The 20,214-nt window shown below is 35.9% G+C and overlaps 1 protein-coding gene across 7 annotated transcripts in view; it reads right to left on the reverse strand.

Annotated features, from left to right (window-relative positions):
• Nucleotides 1–20,214, reverse strand: part of Ggnbp2 (gametogenetin binding protein 2) — a 35,853-nt gene that overhangs the window by 6,222 nt on the left and 9,417 nt on the right. For 3 of the 7 annotated variants that reach the window (XM_026398020.2, XM_026398016.2, XM_026398015.2), the window contains 8 exons: nucleotides 19,088–19,168; nucleotides 17,255–17,508; nucleotides 15,483–15,581; nucleotides 11,182–11,307; nucleotides 10,977–11,090; nucleotides 4,531–4,740; nucleotides 3,267–3,441; nucleotides 1,474–1,668 (listed from right to left, as the gene is read on the reverse strand). In XM_026398020.2, the coding sequence (XP_026253805.1) occupies nucleotides 1,474–1,668; nucleotides 3,267–3,441; nucleotides 4,531–4,740; nucleotides 10,977–11,090; nucleotides 11,182–11,307; nucleotides 15,483–15,581; nucleotides 17,255–17,508; nucleotides 19,088–19,168 (1,254 nt within the window). The remainder of the gene's footprint in view (nucleotides 1–1,473; nucleotides 1,669–3,266; nucleotides 3,442–4,530; nucleotides 4,741–10,976; nucleotides 11,091–11,181; nucleotides 11,308–15,482; nucleotides 15,582–17,254; nucleotides 17,509–19,087; nucleotides 19,169–20,214) is intronic. The other 4 variants (XM_026398019.2, XM_026398017.2, XM_026398021.2 and 1 more) reach the window with 4 other exon arrangements.

Here is a 20,214-nt window from a genome sequence, read left to right on the forward strand (position 1 = left end):
TGTGGCTCAAGCGGTAGCGTGCTCGCCTGGCATGCGTGCGGCCCAGGTTCGATCCTCAGAACCACATACAAACAAAGATGTTGTGTCTGCGCTGTAAACTAAAAAATAAATATTAAAATTCTCTCTCTCTCTTTCTCTCTCTCCCTCTTTAAAACAAAAACAAAAACAAACAAACAAACAAAAAAAAACAACAAAAAAAACCAAAGTGTAACATAGTCCAAAAGATTTTAATTTAACAGATTATGAAGGCTGGGGATGTAACTCAGTAGTAAAGGACTTGCTGAGCATGCACAAGTTTCAATTCCTAGAACCACACAAAAAAATAAAAGAATGTTTTAAAGGGCATTTATATGTCCAATCCACATTACAACTAATCTTTCAGAAACGAATACTTCTTGAGTTGAAGTATCAAAGAATATATTCAACTATATGAAAAAACTATAGTAAAATAATCCTCCTATTTCCTATCATATACATATGTCTGTGTGAGACCAGACTTGATTCACATGCTTCCAACCAGGCTAACAACACAACCCAAGTGAATGCAGAGGCAGATAAAACAACTTAACTGATCCTTTAAAAGATATCTGGATTAAAGATATTTGAAGATATTTGCAAAAATATAAGAATATTCTTTTTTTCCCCCAAATAGCTATAAAAAAAAGTCAATTGATTAACATATAATGGGCTTATGGTTTTTTGTTGTACTAGGGATTGAACCCAGGGGTTCTCTACCACCGGGCTACATTCCCAGCACCTTTTTCAAATTTTTAATTTAATTATAGACAATGACTTAATAAGTTGCCCAGGCTGGCCTCAAACTTGTGGCCCTCCTGCCTCAGTCTCCCTAGTCACTGGGATTAGAGGCAAGTGCTACTACCCTAGCAAGGATTATGGTTTTTAAATTAATAAATAACTTAAAAGTAAGTATTTTTTAAAAAGCTCTTTGAGTACCTTAATTTTTAAGACTATAAAAGGATCCTGTCACCAAAAAATTGAGAACTGCTATAGATCATACACAGAGCTAACATTCCACATTTTGACTTTGATCTAACAGCACAGTAAAGTCAGGTAAAGAGATAACTATTCAACATTGTATAAAACAAATGCAACACATTAATAATTTGGCTTACACAGAAAAAGCCAACACACCATCTGCAGGAGCTCACATCTGGAAAAGCACAGTAAAAAATGTCCAAATCTAGCCAGGGGTGGTGGCGTATATCTGTAATCCCTGTGAGTTGGGAGGCTGAGGCAGGAGGATCAGAAGTTCGAAGCCAGCCTCAGCAATTTATCAACACCCTGTCTCAAAATAAAAAATACAAAGGACTGGGGACATAGTCAATGGTAAAATGCTCCTGGATTCAATGCCCAGTATTAAAAAATTTAAAAATTGCCCAAATCTAGCAAAAAATAATACTTCTATCCAAAGCAATATCTATAAACATTTGAGTTGGTACTAAAGAATACTACCTTCTCTGGGCTTACTTCCTTTTCATCTGCTGTTTGTAAAGGAGTAGGAATATCACATACACACTTATTTTTTCGTCTATTCTTCCGTTTTTGGCGTTTCTTTTCTTGCTTGAGTTCTCTTACTCGTTCCTCTTCTGAAAATTCCTCACAGAGTTGTTCCAAGCGGCTAATACCCTGTACTTTTTCCACAGTCATCTATTATAAAAATAATTTGAGAGTAAATATTGATCATAACTTCATTTTTCCATGGGAATTCCCATTTGTTAAATTTCAATATCACACACATACAAATAATATGCTGCAATTTTACCAGTTTCCATAAAGAATTTTAAACTTTAGTACCACTGTTTTTCCCTTTTGTAGTGGTAGGGATCAAACCCAGGGCCTTGGCCTTGTTTTAATATTTTAAATAATGACAGTCTTAAAAAACCATTCAGAAAGTCAATGTACGACTAATTCCTCTTGGGAAGTTATACTTAACATAAACTCCTATTCCAAACCAGCAATCTCTTACTTTTAAATTTCAGAATTTCAATGATGTAGAATGAATAATAGTTCATTTCTTTACACAAAGAAAAGAGTATTTAACCTAATTAGATGATCTAATCTCTTAAGACACAAAACATACAGAGAGAAAAAGAACTAAAAATCTGTTCCACGAAAATTAGTATGAATCTCAAACTCTCCAGAACAGGGTGCTTCAAAGTTCATGGGCTTGTGGAAATGTTTCCATCCATTCTCAAAAGGAACTAGTGAGCCAGTTAAAACGCTACAACTATGCTTTGGCATATACAAAATATTTGCTAGCCAAATACGTATGGTGTATGAAAAAAAACATTACCAAACACAAGTACTAAATTCAAGAGTAGCATTATAAAAAGCCTTCAGTATGCTTCCAAAAATATTTATTTTGTGTGTGGTACTGGAGATCAAACCCAGGGCCTTGTGCATGCCAGGCAAACAGTCCACCAGTGAACTATATGAACTATACCTTCAGTCCCTAAAAGTTGCATCATGGCATGCATATCCCATTTATTTTAAACAACTGGACATCAGACAAACTGGAACTCATTAAAGGTTTCTAATTTTGTTGCTTACTATTTGTTGTTCTTAACTTTTCATTAGTTATTTTTCATAGTAGCATCTTTTTAATCAGCCACTTTAGTTTCTAACTCTAAGAAAGTCCAAAAACCAAGGCTGGTGATATAACTGGATTAAAAAAATAAAGAAAAATCTACAAATTTCTAAATTGCAGTTCCCTAGGGCCCCTCTCTATTCAAAGCCAAGAAACTTCAGAAGTGGATCAAAGCTCTGAGGCACAAGTGGCTTAAGATTAAGATTAATTAAGATTCAATTAATTAATTAAGATTCAATCCAGTAACTTGACTGAGCACTCTTGGACATGGAAGCAGCCTACTATTCCTTTATTTTATTTTTTGGTACAAGGGATTGAACCCAGAGCTCTTAACCACTGAGCCACATCCCAGGCCTTTTTAATATTTTATTTAGCAACAGGGTCTCACTAAGTTGCTTAGGGCTGCATTAGATTGCTGAGGCTGGGCTTTTTTTTTTTTAATATTTATTTTTTAGTTGTAGTTGGACACAATATACTTATTTATTTTTATGTGGTACTGAGGATCGAACCCAGGGCCTCCCACATGCGAGGTGAGCACTCTACCGCTGAGCCACAACCTCAGCCCCTGAGGCTGATTTTAAATTTGCAGTTTTCCTGTCTCAGCCTCACGAGTTGCTGGGATTATAGGAAGGCACACCTGGCAGTCTACTGTTCTTACCTCAAAGCTTTTGCGTAAAGCATCAACACCAAGATAGAAAAGCATCTGCCATGTCTGTTCTTCTGCCCGTAATTTTTGCCAGATTCGATGCAATCTTTCATAAAGATGAATTCCCAAGCAAGTTAGAACTTCTTCTTGAGCTATATCTATTGTCTTAGCATGCCTTTCTCTTCGCCTATAAAGGAGAATAAATCACACATTAATTCCTAACACTCTTAACTAAAATAATAAGAGATGAAAAACATATCTTCAAGTTAAGATTTAAACAAAAACTACCAAATAACAAGACAGTTACATGTTTAAATTCAATATAAACATAAATACACAAGCACACAAGTATGTAACCAACAAGAAATTATATATACAAGAAGAACATAATCCTAATATTGCTAAAAATAGTAATTCAGGAACTGGCTCTAAAGAGATGAGTTTTAGGGCACAAAGAAGTCATGTAAGTGTCTACTTCACAGTAGACATGACAGTTCCTTTCACGTTCCAATTGCAGCAAAAATGCCTATTTGTTGTTTGGTTGGTTGGTTAGTTGGTTGGTTTTGAAGGAGAACAGAGAAAGGCAATGCCAAGGTGATTTAATCAAGGGGGGGGGGGGACCCTGTAAGCTAGTCTCAATAGAGTGTTCATAGTACTACAGTGATAAAAGAGGTCTCTGAATTCTAAAATGCCTGGTTGAAAGTAGGCACTCAAATGAGGTTTCCTAGACCACAGATATAAACCACACAAAGGATTTGATTTATGCTATGAACAAGTTCTTCTGATTTTATTTTCACAACAAAGTCAGATATGACATGTTAGAACCTAACATATAAGAACCTTATATAATTTAACAATAATATAAAGTACACAGTTCATGAATTACATTCAATAAAGCATTTCTTAACCCCCTGCTGAAAAGATCTTACTTCTATGCAAACACCACCATTGTGAATAAAATCTAAACATGATAATGCATGAAGAAAAAAATCCTTCTAATCATTTTCAAGTGAAAATGATAATTTATAATAATGATAGCCAAAAGAAGCGGGGGGGGGGGGGGGGGCGGACGGCTGCCTCCCTTCCCTTCAAGCAAGGAGCAGAGGACTAAACCACACACCACAGTTTTTCCATATTTTCACTCAATCAATTAAGAAAGCACAATCAATATAGGCATACTTCATACATATATGTACTGAGGCAGAAGATGAGGGAAATAAACTTAGTAATAAAATGAAGCAAAGCGCTAGATAGCCCATTCTAGCAAACTACATACTCATACCCTCCTGCGAACTCTGGCTCGGCACGACCCAAAAGATGAGCAATGAAGTCTGTTTCACAGCAAACATGTATGTGTCGCTCATGTGGACAGCACCGCAAGCCTTCATAAAGTGCAGCACAGTAGCCCTTTTCTTTGCTGCAATCAAGCTCACCAATAAGGATATTGTATGCTCGAAGGACTTTATTTTTGCAATCAGTGCAAAACCTGTTGAAAATAAAAACCTCGAAATCAAGAATTGGCTATGTAATTATTTCATGCAGCATATAACAGTATACTAGATGATGGCACTCCCCTCCCAGATAGAGCATTTTTTTTAAAAAGCCTCCATACACACATTAAAAACATACACACGGCTGAGCACACTGGCACATGCCTGTAGTCCCAACTACTCAGGAGGCTAAGCAGGAAGATGGTTTGAGTCCAGGAATTCTAGGCCAGCCTGGGCAACACAGCAAGATCCCATCCCAAAAACCAAACAAACAAAACAAAACAAAAACATATACATGTAAGATAAACACAAATTTGGGATTACATGAATATAGCTAGATTGTCATTTAGAAGTGATTTTTTTAAAAGTAGAGAAGCACATTGCCTAAAAGAATGAGGCAGATATTTACTTATTATTTCATAAAATACATGCCCAAAATGTATTAGTTACCAAGGGCTAGCATATCTCTCTTTCAAGGGCTATTTGTACAGATCAGAAATAAAACAACAGAGGCAACAAACCAATGACTCTTAGCCAAGTTCTCTCTTCTTCCCATCTCTTAAAATAATTAGTTATCTTCTGCCAATAAACTTTGATATAAATTTTTATTACAACATTTTAGCACATCACTAGTTAAGCATTTGGAGGTGAGGCTAGGGATGGAGAGAAGAATGACAAAGTGTTACAGGCATTTCAAATTTTACTTATAATTTCCAAAATGTCAAATTATTTCTTCCAAAAATGTATATATCTCCATACACAGACATAATATAGAGAACAAATACACAGAAACGTGTTCAAACTTAAGTGTATATAATGTGATAAAAGTACAGAAGAATTATGTCAATTTAGAGGAGAAAGAATGTTTTCACATTTATCAATCAGAAATAAAACAATAGAGCCTGGTTTCTTCATCTTTGAATTCCTGAAACAAGTAAGAACTTGGCTTAAAAAAAAAAAAAAGAAATCAGGCTCACAATTTTACTAACTGGCTCTCTAAGAACAGCTGTGATAGAACTAGGAAATTTTGATCTCTGACTTAAATTCATCTTCCAAGTGAACTCAACAACTCCCATGACTTTAGCCAACATGTCTATAATGACTCATGACACTATAGCTGTGTTCAAGTCTCTGTTCTTGCCTGAAGGCCAAACCCATATTGAAAATAGTGAGACAGCAGAGATAGGAAATACTGTTCTGTGTTCTCTCTTGATCCCTCTTAAAAGTCAACCAGTCTAGAAAAACCTCAGTTAATTCTAAATTCTCCCCCAAGTCCACCAATTAAGGGTGGAGTCAATTAACATTTATTCTGTCTTTTCTACATCTCTTGTAAGTCCCTTCTTTTCGATTCCCTCAGCGCTGGTTTTAAAAGTTGAACAAGAAGAAAGTAATAAAATAAAAATAAAAAGCTTAACTGGCTTCCTTGATTCCACTCTTCCTGGTGCTAATGCATTTCTCACACCAAAATAATATTTCTAAATATTATTTTGTTGTTTATTAAAGTGTTGTTTCTCCGTTTGAAAATAATGCTCTGAATTCCTATTATTTCTGTTTTGTTCTTTTCTTTTGGAGGGAGGGTGTAGGTAATGGGGGTTGAACCCAGAGGTATTTACCAGTGAGCTATATCCCCAGTCCTTTTCACTTTTTATTTTGAGACAGGGTCTTTACTAAGTTGCTGAGGCTGGGAACTTGTGATCCTCTTGCCTCACCCTACTGAATTGATGGGATTAGAGGCATGTGCCACCTGCCCAGGTTTTTTTAAGAAGGAAACAGGGTTTTGTTACATTGCCCAGGCTGTCCCCAAACACCTGAACTCAAAGTGATCCTTCTGTCTCAGCCTCCTGAGTAGCGAGGAATAGCTAAGAGTACAGGTACACACTACCTCCTTGCCAGTCTGCTTCTTACTTATGCTTCTTACTACAGTATTTATTCTTATAATTGCCACACATTACTTTGGTGCATATGTCTTTCTGACCTGATAGTGGATAACTGTGCTTCTTTAAATGTATACAGGTTAAATTAGAGGCCCCCCTGGATAAACAGAGGCAATAATGCTGACAAGCAACATTAAATCATTTTATTTACCTAACACTTTAAAAATGAATATAGGTGCAGTGGCACACACCTGTAATACCAGTGACTTAGGAGATAGAGGCAGGAGGATTGCAAGTTCAAGGCCAGTCTTAGCATATTACATAGGGCAATGATTTCTTGTGTATGACACCAAAAGCAGAGGTAACTGATACAAGACAATAGGGATTTCCTCAAACTTTAAAACTTTTGCACAGCTGGGAGTGGTGGCAGGCATATGGTCAGTAATCCAAGCTACTCCTAAACGCTAAAGAAAGAGTATTGCAAGTTTCAGGTGAGCCTGGGCAACTTAAAGAAACTGTCTCAAAAATAAAAAGGGGCTGGGAATATAGCTCAGTGGTAGTGTTTTTGCACAGCATGCACAAGGCCCTGGATTCAATCCCCAGTGCCACAAATATTAAATAAATAAAGGTTAGGAATATAGCTTATTGGCAGAGTACTTGCCTAACATGCAGGAATTCCTGGGTTTAATCCCCAAAACCACATCAACAACAAAAAAAGACTTTGTATAAGAAAGGAACCAATCAACAGTGTGAAAAGACAACCACGGAATGGGAGAAATATTTGTAAACCATATATTGGATAAGGGGTTAATACAACTCTCACAATTCTGTAAAAACAGCAAAAATCAAATAACCTGATAAATCATAATGGCAGAGCACTGCTCTAGCAACCCTATAGTACTAGAAGTCCTAGTTTTGGGGTTTAATCCTCAGCAATGAGGGGGGAAAAAAAAGATAAATGAACTGAACAGACATTTCTCCAAAGATGATATACAAATAGTCAACCACAATTAGAAAAGACCTCATACCTATTAGAATGGGTTCTATTAAAAAACAAAAAATAACAAGTGTTGGCAAGGATGTTGAGAAATTAGAATCTCTGCACAATATTGGTGGGAATACAAAATGGTAGAGCACCATGGAAACCACTATGGAGGTTCCTCAAAAATAAAACTACCATATGATCCAGCAATCCCACTCCTGGGCATAAGAAATATTTGCAGCAGTATTCACAATAGAGATTTGGAAGCCACCTAAATATCCATCAATGGATGGATAAAGAAAATGTTATAGAAATATATCGGAACATTAGCCAGCTTTTTTTTTTTTTAGAGAGGGAGAGACAGAGAGAGAGAGAATTTTAATATTTTATTTTTCTTAGTTTTCGGCAGACACAACATCTTTGTTTGTATGTGGTGCTGAGGATCGAACCGGGTCCGCACGCATGCCAGGCGAGCGCGCTACCACTTGAGCCACATCCCCAGCCCCACATTAGCCAGCTTTAAAGAGGATTAGGGTTAGGGTTAGGGTTAGGCTCATGTCTGTAGTCCCAGATACTTAAGACAGGAGGCTCACTTAAGCCCAGAGTCTGACACCAGCTATATCGAAACTCTCATCTACTTAAACAAACAAACAAACAAACAAAGAAAAGCCAGGTGTGGTGGCACACACTGGGTGTAATCCCAGTAACTCAGGAGGCTGAGGCAAGAGAATCATAAACTAGAGGTCAGCCCCAACAATTTAGCAAACAACTTTGTGAAATCCTGTCTCAAAATATAAAATAAAAAGAATTGAAGGAATGACTCAGTGATTAAGCACCCCTAAGTACCAAAAAATAAAATTAAAAAATTTTAAAAAAGAAATTCTGTCCTATGCTACAACATGTATGAATCTTGAGGGCATTAAGTCTAGCAAAATAGGCCAATCACAAAAATTCAAAATACTCATTTCACTTTTGTGAAGTTATCTCAGATCATCACAAAAACAGAAAGTAGAATGGAAGTTGCCAAGGGATGGGGGAAGGAGAATCAGGGAGTGTGTTTAATGGGTATAATTTTAGTTACGTAAGATGAAAAAATTCTGAAGATCTTTTATATAACTATGGTTAACAATGTTGTAACATATGTTTAAAAATTGTTAGGAGAAGCCAGGCATGGTGGTACATACCTATAACCCCACCCAGTGCCATGGGACACTGAGGCAGGAGGACTGCAAGTTTAAAACCAGCCTCAACAACTTGGCAAGATCCTATCTCAAAGTTTTAAAAAAAGGGCTGGGGATATGGCTCAGTGGTTAAGCATCCCTGGGTTCAATCCCAGGTACCAACAACAAAACACAACAACAACAAAAAAAATTGTTAGGAGGGTAAATTTATGCTTTTTGTTCTTTTATAAAGAAAGAAAAGGAAATTTTTTCCTTTTGGTGAGGAAAAATGAACACAGAAAAAATAATACTTCTACATTTTTCAGGTTAGAAATGGTAACTTTAGTCAAGTAAACAAATAGAATAAAACTTGAAATATTTCTCCCCTATCTTATTGCCTTAGTTTAATATGTTTGATTATACAACTATAATTAAGTATGCAGCAAGTGCTTGTCCAACATGCAAAAGGCCCTGGGTTTATATGGGACTTGGGGCATAGTTCAGTGGTAGAGTGAGTGCTTAGCATGCATGAGGCCCTGGGTTTAATCCCTCACACACACACACACACACCCCAAAAAAAAAAGAAAGAAAAAAATTATGGAAGCAGAAATGAAAGTGATTTTTCCCATATGCAAAAGAAATATTGCCCATGAATTTTAAAACTTTTAAAGCAGAGGGTTCATTTCCTAACACCTCATTTCTAATGATGTACTATCATAATACTTAACTAGCTAAATGGTGTTGTTAAATCTTTATTATAAAGCTCTAAAAAAAAAAGTACATACTGCCAACAAAGTATATTAGACATTCTGAAATGTCTAAATGATGATGGTAATGATTATATCTGATTATACCTCAAAAACTCAAACTGTACCTGAAACAAGAATTAGAAATAGGAATAATAAAGATCTGCAAATCCAGCATGCAAGCGTTCACTGATAATTCTTCCTACATTGTCAGATACCATTCCAAGTAAACCTTACTATGTATCATCTATGCTGACAAATTCAACTTAATCCTACAATAAATCCTACAAGATTAATACCATCATTTTTATCTTAAGGAAGACAAAAAACAGGCAAAGAAAAATAACTTGTAGAAAGTTAAAACGGATAGAACTTAGAATCAAATCAATGTCCCTTACTCTCTTACCATACTTTCTCTCCACCCTGAAGATATTTATAAAATAGACTCTACTTTCTTATTAATATAAAACACTGCCCCAAAATACAGGAAATTCTAAAACATTAGTTCTGAATAGTAACTTATCACAACCCACCAAAAAGCTATCTTTTGGGTAAACCAAATCATATATAAAGAGGAAGGATGTATGTTTTATGTCTCTATATAGTTTCCCCCAGCTCCAAATAATTGACATATGCTTTACTCTTTGGAATATAACCAAACTTCCTTACAAGGAAGTTTGTAACTGAAAAAAGAAATGAACTTTAGTATGTAGGTTAAGTCATTAGCTCATTGCCATATCAAACACCAATCTTGATAACACCAGTTGTAAAAAGCATTTACCTATGTTTTTTAGAAGTAGCCCCAAAGTAATTGTGTGTATCTGTCCCAAAGTCAAAGAACACATAACCACAAACCCAACATGTGACAAATTCATAACAGTAGAACTCCCCCCAAGAATGCCACCTCTAGATGGCTCCCTTACCAGTTTCCTTTCCTATTGCACTCTCCCTCCCTACGAATTTCCAAATGTTAATGACACTTAGAAAATTCCTTTGTAAAAGTAGTATTCTAAAAAGAAAAATCTGAAGTTACTTTTATAGTACATGAAGCACATGAATTCCAACTCTACTTAAAGGTCTTGGCAAACAATTATAGAAGAAATACTTCAAAATATTACAAAGTAAAAAGTACTAACTTAACTTTAATTTTGAAAATGCCATCATAAAATGATTTTATCATAAAAACAAGTGATTAAGTATACTTTGATTCAGTCAATCTGTGTTTCTTGAAAGGCTGGTCCAGAACAAATAGATAAAAAGTATAAAAAAGGAGACACTGGGTCAAACAAGGCTAACTCTAAAGTCATCTCATAAAAGGACTGCCTACCCTAACAATAAGCTCCGCCTACTGCCAGGTATTAAAGGGAAGGCTGGAGGGCTATCATACAAAGGAGGGCAGTGACAGGCCACTCTTGATGACTGACAGCTAAGGCACCTTCCACACTATATCACGAGGATCTTTAGACTTACCTGTGTTTTCGCAGATATGTTTCTAGTGTTTCTAAAAGACAACTAGAGTCAATTAAAACTACTTCATCCCTGCATTCTTGGGACATTAGTTCCCATACATCCATCCAACAACCTCTGCAGAAAGAACAAACATATTAGTGAAAAGGAGGAATACATAAGGGTAAAACGTTAAAAAAAGGCAGAATAAAGGATTGCTTGATTTTACCTGGCTGTTCCCTGGAAAGGTCCATAATGGAAAATGATCCTACACTTGCTGTCCTTCCTGTGGTCTTCACTACTTCTCTTATCTGTACTTAACTTCTCTGAACTGACACTGCTACTGCTCCCTTCACTGTAGTACAGTATAGTACAAAGCTTAGTGACACTGAGATAATCTGAAGGAATAATTTCTACAGTCTTAAAAGCATGAACTCATTAATATATTTAAGTATTAGTAGGGTACATTTACAAATTTGTATAATGATTACATACTTAATCATATTAAAATGTTATTTAAATATGTGCTCACATCTTTATATAAAAACTTGAGCTTGACTATAGTTTACCTAATATAAGTTAACAACAATATTTACAGTCATCAAGATAGCAATTGGTTTATAAACTTAAGCATTTTATGAGCAAATATACTTGGTATGTTCTAAAGATGAAAGGGCTGAAAAAATTATATTTTTACCTATAAACATGGATCAACCTTCCATAAATTGAAAATTCTAATAAGTTTTAATCTACTTAATGTGATTGAATTTTTTTTAAAAAGCTAGTCCATGGCAACAAAACTTGTATCTACTTTCATATTTACAATTAGAGGGAAAGTCATAGATTAATTTTATTATAGTAAATAAGCTTTACACTTACTAAAATAAAGATGGTATACTAAGATGAATACTTTACATAGTCTAAATTAGTACTATATGATAATTATTTTAAAATCGACTTAAAACTCCCCCACTGGTTTCAATGTAGTATTTGGTCATGAACTTTGCTTTGTCACATGTGTGCATTCCAAGAGAAATGGGCGTCTTTTATTCCACTCAAGGAGAGTCCATTTTTCTTGAACAACTAGCAACTCTTCTGCAGGACTTGTTACAGTCCTATTTCTCAACCCCCAGCCTAAATCAGAAGCACATTCAGCACATCTGATCCGACCACCTTGGAATGCTCTAGAAATTCATTGCCTAGATACTTATGATAGAAAAACCTCTGAATATGTATTTACTTAAACTTCTTTATATAGCTAAATAGGTATTTCTCAACCCTCAGCCCAACTAAGTTCACACAAATAATTCAGCTCCCTACTCCCTCACAAGGGCTCAGGCCAAGGTTCAACAAAAACCTCAACTCCTGCTCTACTTTCTATGTTAAATCCTTCTACTCACAGCCCTCATATTTCCTCTTTTTCTAATTATGTTTTCATGACCCACAGCTCAAATCAGGAAATTAGCCATAATCTCTCTATTGTGTCCTATAAATTCATTTCTTCAAGATCAAACTTTCAAGCCAGGCATAGTGGCACATGCCAGGAATCCCAGCAACTCAAAAGACTGAGGGCAGGAGAATCATGAGTTCAAAGCCAGCCTCATCAAGTTGGTGAGGCCCTAAGCAACTTAGTGAGACCCTATCTCAAAATAAAAAGGGTGAGGATATGGCTTATTGGTTAAGCAACCCTGGATTCAATCCCCTGTAAAAAAAAAAAATAAATAAAATAAAACTTTTAGAAAAAGTAGTCTTCTTTCTACTTTGTTCTGTTCTTATCTTTTCCATTCACAGTTTAATCCATCACAAGCTCACAGTGTATTCACTTTTCCACCTACACCAATATAGACTCTGCTTTCACTCAACCATTGCTCATCAGTTCTCAAATCCAGTGTCTACTTTGGGGCCCTCAATGAATCATTTCAGCACAGCTGACCAGACCACCTTGGAATGCTCTACCATTTAGTTACATCCTCAATACCTTCACTTTTAATTTATTTATTTAATTTTGAGACAGGGCCTTGCTAAATTTCTGAGACTGGCCTTGAACTTGACATCCTCCTGCCTCAGTCTCCCCTAGTGCCTCAGCCTCCCAAGTGGCCAGGATGTACACAGATATGCACCAACCCACCTGGCTCTGGCCACTCTTTCTCTAGTTTCTTTACTAGCTTCTTCTTTTCTACCATTAAACCAAATTCCCTGATATTCTTTTCTCTTAACCTACTCTTTCTCCAGGTGATTTTACATATCATTCTCTAAGATAATCCTCAGCTACAGACATACAAGAACTCTGGACTAAACCTTTCTTTAAGATCTCAAACTTACTCCCAGAAAAGATGACATAGATTGTTGCCATTTATTAGGCTAAAACCTAATGAGTCATATTATACTTTCCCTGGAGAAAGCATTAAAAAAAATCAGGGAGGTATAACAATGAAAATATATAAAATGATGGTGACCAACCAAAGTAGAGAGGGTGACTTGACTAAAGAGACTATACTCACTCAATGGCCTGCTATCCACATAGCATGTTAGAATAACTAAAAAACTACCTGAGTGGACAGATTTTGCTTAAGATCAATTAATTCTATTCAACTGATTCCATACTTAGCAAACAACTTTCAAAAACATCGGACTTCCCATATATTGAGGATATAGCTAGAGGGGGATATGAATTCTGTGGAGGTTTTTGTTTATAAGCTAAAATATAGGAAAACAGCTATATGTCAATTAAATAAAAAATTAACTGACAAAGCAAAGTCACTGGAGAACAAAAGAATAGATGAAATCCAAAGCAAAACTGGAAAGACTGGTCTTTAAAGGAAGGCGGCAATGAGTACAGATGTATAACATATGGGGTACCTGTTGCTTTTTAGTTCCTCAATGAAGAATATGCATAAAGGGGCTAAAGTGTAGCTCAACAGTACAGCACTTGCCTAGCATGTGTAAAGCCTAAGGTTGAAAAACCAATATAATATGCATTTTAAAAAAAAAGAAGCAGAAGGCAGGCTTTTTACTATCCTATACTACTCTGTTCCTTCAGTCAAAAGATCACTCTCTACATGAGAAAACATTGACAAAATTCTGCATTTAGAAAATCAGAAATTCTCTAAAGATATTGATAAATATGTAAAAGAACAAGTATCCTTAGGAACTATTTTAGGCTATATAAAGCTTTGCTGCTTTCAGCATATTCCCATGTTTAGATAGCATGCAATGTGAGTCCTTATATGGATACTGATTCAAACAAACCAAAGCAAAAAGACACTTAACAATACTAAGGGAACTCTTGAGTACTGACTGCATAATGTTAATTCTATGGGTATTACAATGGCATTGAGATTATAAAAGAAAATGTCCATGTATTTGGAAATGACAAAGAAGTACGTAAGAGCCGAGTACCATGATGCCTTGAACTTCCTTTAAAATACATCAGCAAAGGAAAAGGTTTATAAATGAAACAAATGTAGAGTTTGGTAACTATTAAATCTGGGTGAAGGTACAAGGGTTGGGGAGTCTTTGTACAGTCTCTACTTATACTGGGGAAACTGAGGTGGGAGGACCACTTGAACATATGAGTGTAAGAAGAACCTACACTACAGAGAGCCCATGTTTCAAAAAAGAAAAAAAATATATGGTACTACTTGTATAGTCTTCTCTTCTGAATTTATGATGGATTTCATGATAAAATTTTAAAAACTTTTCATTTCCAAGTATAGAGAGAGAAAAAAAAAAAACCTAATACAGATCAGGAAGAGGGAGGAGGGGAGAAAAGTTACTGAGGAGTAAAATTAATCAAATTATGTCATATGCATGTACAAATGTGGCATTACAAATCCCACTATAATGCACCAATTAAAAAAAAACTCGTAATATATTATTAACATTACCATCACCTGACCATCCAGGTCTTTATATTAGGGAGGAAAATGTCTATACAGTAGTACCAATAATAATGAGATATTAAAAACTTAACTTCAAAAACTAACTCAGAATTAGAATTTTATATCATCCCATTCTCTCCAAAACAAAAAGTTACTTCTTAGAAACTCCCTTCAAATTTGTGTCTTCTCCTTAATAATCCCACCCCAAAGAATTTAGTGAGACAACTGTGCTAATGTGCTTGGAGATAGGGGTGAAAGCAACATTGGATGAGGTAGCATCCAACACTATGAAAAAAAGTGCACATCAGTTACATAGATATATACTGCCATACTGTCATATGTGCCATAACAAGGCACATTTTTTAATTCTTGACCCATTTATTAGGGAGATATAAAATCTCAATCTCGTTCTCCTAAAACATATTTAATGTAAGGAAAAAAAATTTTAAAAATCAAAACTATAGAGACACTATATGGTTTCAATGCAGAAAGACCTACAGAACCAGAGTGCATACTTATTTTGACAAATATTAGAGTGTAACCAATTAATGAATTGAAACTAGCAAGGTTATTTACTCTTTCTACTAAATATAATCTACATTTATAATATTAACAATAATGAAGCACTTTGGTATTCAATTCCACTTACCCCAAAGGTTTTGGTTTGTGCGTATCTAAGGAGTGCAACTGACATCTCTTGTTCTTCTTACTTTTTGGAATAGCATCTATCATGTCATTTAGTTTGGACCTAATGAAAAATAAATGTTTAAAGGTTAATAGTCATTTTTCTTTTAAATTTTAGAAATCTCTACTTACTGCCGTTTCATAATAAGGGCAATGTGAGAGACACTTTCACTTACTCTGAAAATTTCTCATCAAACATATGCTAGTCCAAAAAGAGTCTATACACTCATTTTCCCCTTTCCATTCCCAGCCAGTCAAAATGTTGAAATAAACCTGCTCTATTCAATGCTTCCCCCAGACTATACCTGTTTCACTTATCTAGCAATGTGCTTGGCACTCCAATATTTTATTACTGCTACAACATGACTCTCAGCTATCTTCCTCTGTCCAAATGTTGTCTAAATACATAACCTAAATGAGGATCCATCAACAAAAATTTTATGCAAATACAGAATGTATCTTTAATGTAATTTACAGAATGCCAGGTAACACTATTGTGTACACCCTACCTCCAACTTGTCAACTAACTTTTAAACCTATCTAGAATTCTAATACTCCCACTATCCTTGTCTAACCCACCCAACTCTAGTTTATCAACTGCAAATAGCTGGCTTCCTAAATGGTCTACAACCTTTTGCCTTTTACATTCTAGGTTTCACTTAGCACCCAGTGATCCTTTTCAAACATAAAATCAGATTATGTTGTTCATCTGTTCAAAAACTCTCCAAAGCTTCTTTGGAGAAGAAGTACCTACCACCATCTTCAAACAGGAAAGCCTTAGGGTTTGGCCTTCAGATCTCTTTTCTCACTAAATGACCCACTATTATAGCTCTATACCATCTCTCTGTATGTGGATATCCAATTGTATTTCACGCTTAACAAATTCAAAAGTGAGCTCTCATCAAACTGTTCCTTGCAGACTTGCCCATCTCAGTAAGGGACACAATCAGTCAATCCTTACATGCCCAAAGCTCTCTTCCAATTAATCTATCTTAAATCCTGCTGACTATTTCCTCAAAATACTGCCAGGATCCTATCATTTCTCACAATCTCCATTATTACTACTGTAGCCCAAGTCACCCATCATCTTTCTCATGAATTATTAAATAGCCACCATTTCTCTACTTCTACTCCTACCTTTGTACCATACCCCGACATATACACTGTATTCTCAATAAGGAGGTCACAGCAGGCCAAACTTTAAGTCAGACTACGTTGTTCATCTGTTCAAAACCTTCCAAGGCTTTCCACCTCACTAAAAGTAAAAAGACCATAGGATGATCTACAAGGTACTACATGATAGGACCTTTTATTATTCTTCTGATCTCATCTTTTATTTTACTGTTCCTTTCATTCATCTGATTGCTGCCACAGTGGCTTCTTTGCTGTTCCTCAGACATGACAAGAAAACTCCAACCTCTAACCTTTTTATTTGCTGTTCCTTCACTTCCTTCCCCTAGATATCTATATGGTTCCCTCACTCCCTTCATTCAAGTCCATACTCAATGCATTTTAGCAGAAGGGCCTTCTCTAACCACCTTTCTTAATAATTCTACATACTCATTCTCTATCCCTCTCTACTGGTTCTACTATGTAACTTATAAATTGCAAATTATATGTTTATTGTATCCCTCTTTTAATTACTGCCCCAACCAAATTTAGGAAAAAAGCTACCATCACTGTTAACAAATTGTTTAGAAGTTAACAAAATCATTTCTCTTAATTTATTATACTTACCCATGTACATAAAATAATGTATAAAGCTTCTTTGCATCAGTCATGCAGCTTCGAGTTACAGATAGGACTCCCTTGGGTCCTACTGTCAGGGGTTCAAGGGCAGGATTTCCAGACTCTACAAGCTGGGAAAAGAGGCGTTCCACACTGCGACGACAACCAACACATGGGACAAGCTGAGAAAGTGCACTCAAGACTTCACGTGATGTTACAACCATGGCAATACTTAGATCTTGTTGCTTAAGCATACTGTGTCGCTAAGAAAAAGAAAAAAAGTAAAGTGAAAAATCCTTAAGACATAAAATGTACTCTTTCACCACTACTAGAGTTCCTATCCTTGTACAGTAAGTACAACCTGCCATGGGCTTACCACTTTTATCTACAACTGAGTTAGAAAGGCAGAGTGATCAGCCTTGTCTATGCTGTACAGAATTTGCTCCATAAACCACTCTGCTCTAGAATCCAGAGTGAAAAGAACTAAACTCAATCTACAGTATAAAAACGGTAGTATACAAACTTCTAAAATACCATTGAGCAAGCATGCCAAGGTTAAGGAGTATGCACCCTGACATAGCAAAAAGAAGCCTGCATCTGCTGCATCTGGAAATTGAGGACTTATTCAGTGAATATTAAAAATAATAATAAGAAGAAGGTGACAATGCAGCTTTACCATATCTTCTCTTCAACTTTAAACAACACACTATGTTTAGCTATAGGAGTCAAATTAGCATGGTGATCGTGAAGAGCAGAAATTCACAACCTGGAGGTACAGACACATGTATTATGAATTAGTGGGAGAGAACAAGGACCATCTTACTTATGAGGGAGCCTGCAGTAATATGCTGGTGCACATGAATATTATCTGATGATTATGACAAGGTAGAAAAACGATTAAAAACCACAGCTGTTCAGAAATGGGCAAAACGCTAGTAAATAACTTCTACCAAATGGAGTGAAGAGCTACTGTACAATAACACTTTCAGATTTACCAAAAATAGATGGAGGGGTAAGACCACTAACAAGAAGCACTTTCTCACATTTACCTTTAACTTTTCATTTAAAATTTTCTCTAAAGGTAGAAATCGAGTTCTGAAGTAATCTTCCATTATCTTAATTATATGTTATATATTTAAATGCATTTATAAAATATCATATTTCCTAAGAATTAAATAAAAATCAGAAAGCTCATTATAATAGGATTATTTTTTAAACTTGAACAAAATAATCATACAGAAGAAACCCTACAAATTCTTTTTTTGTGTGTGTACAGTGCTGGAGATTGAACCCAGGCCCTCATACATCCCAGGCAAGCTCTCCAACACTGACCTATATCCCTATTCCCTAACAAGTTCTTGATGAAAAGCTGTGTACCCTATCTTTAAAAACCAGGAAAAGCTGGGCACAGTGCCACACACTTGTAATCCCAGCAGCTGGGGAGGCTGAGGCAGGAGGATCACCAGCCCCAGCCTCAGCAAGAGGGAGGCACTAAGCAACTAAGTGAGACCTTATCTCTAAATAGGGCTGGGGATGTGGCTCAGTGGTCTAGTGCCCCTGAGTTAAAAAAAAAAAAAAAAAAAAACAGGTAAGAAGGCCAGGTGAAGCAGAACCTTACGGACATGTAAAATGTTAGCACCACAGTGTCTCTTTCACATGACAGGCCCATATATCAGTTATGTTAACATATTCACCACAGCAATAGTAAAAACTAAAACATTTCAGTTTAACTATAAGTAAAACAAAACTTAAACTTAGTTTAATTTTATTTATTACAGCTAAATTCTAAATGATTCTTTAAATACACACACTACTGAAAACACCGATTTTAAAAATTATTACCTGAATGAACTGCTTTAGTTGTGCACCATTATTCTGATGCCCATCGAGATTTAACACATTGTCAGGAAACTCCATCACCATCTTAAAATGCAAAAAGAACAGGAATCAAATATTTTATTCTCTTCAAACACATTATACAGCCTATTTTATAAACTCCTAGACAGAAATAAGACCTCAAAATCCCATCCCACACAAAAAGGTTTTTTTAAAAAATCTAAATATACTACCAGCTTGGTGGCACATGCCTGTAATTCTAGCAACTGGGAGAATAAGGCAGGAGGATCACAAATTCAAGGTCGGCCTCAGCAACTTAGCAAGACCCTCTCTCAAAACAAAATTTAAAAAGTAGAGGGCTGGGGATGTGGCTCAAGCGGTAGCATGCTCGCCTGGCATGCGTGCGGCCCGGGTTCGATCCTCAGCACCACATACCAACAAAGATGTTGTGTCCGCCGAGAACTAAAAAATAAATATTAAAAATTCTCTCTCCTCCCTCTCTCTCTCTCTCTCTCTCTCTCTCTCTCTCTCTCTCTCTCTCTCCACCCCCCCTCACTCTCTCTCTAAAAAAAAAAAAAAATAGAGCATTCCATGGTTCAATTCCATGCACAAAAATAAATAAGTAAATAAATCTCCTCCCCGACCCCTCAGTTTCAGAGATTGAATCCAGGGACTTTTAACCACCGAACTATATGCCTAGTACTTTTTATTTTGAGACAGAGTTGCTGGGATTACAGGCGTGTACCACAGCACCAGGCAGTATACAAACTTCTAAACCCAGAATGGTATATACCATTAAAAGCAGGGACAATGAAGTCAGACAGACATGAGTTCAAATTCAAGCTATGTCACTTAACATTTATTTTATAACTCATGAGTTAACCTGATTCTTAATTTCCTCATCTGCAAAAGAAAATTAAGTTATAATTTCCAATATCTCTCACAGAATAGTTGTGAGGTTAAGTTATATTTTAAAGTGTTTGTAGCCATATAAGATAGTTCATGCCAGTAAAACCCAACAACTCAGTTCAAGGTCAGCCTTAGAAACTTAGCCAAGACCCTGTCTCAAAATTAAAAAATAAAACGGGGGCTGGGGTTGTAGTTCAATTGTAGAGCACTTGTCTCGCATGTGA

Source organism: Urocitellus parryii, chromosome 7, assembly GCF_045843805.1.
Source record: "Urocitellus parryii isolate mUroPar1 chromosome 7, mUroPar1.hap1, whole genome shotgun sequence".
Lineage (NCBI taxonomy): Eukaryota > Metazoa > Chordata > Mammalia > Rodentia > Sciuridae > Urocitellus > Urocitellus parryii.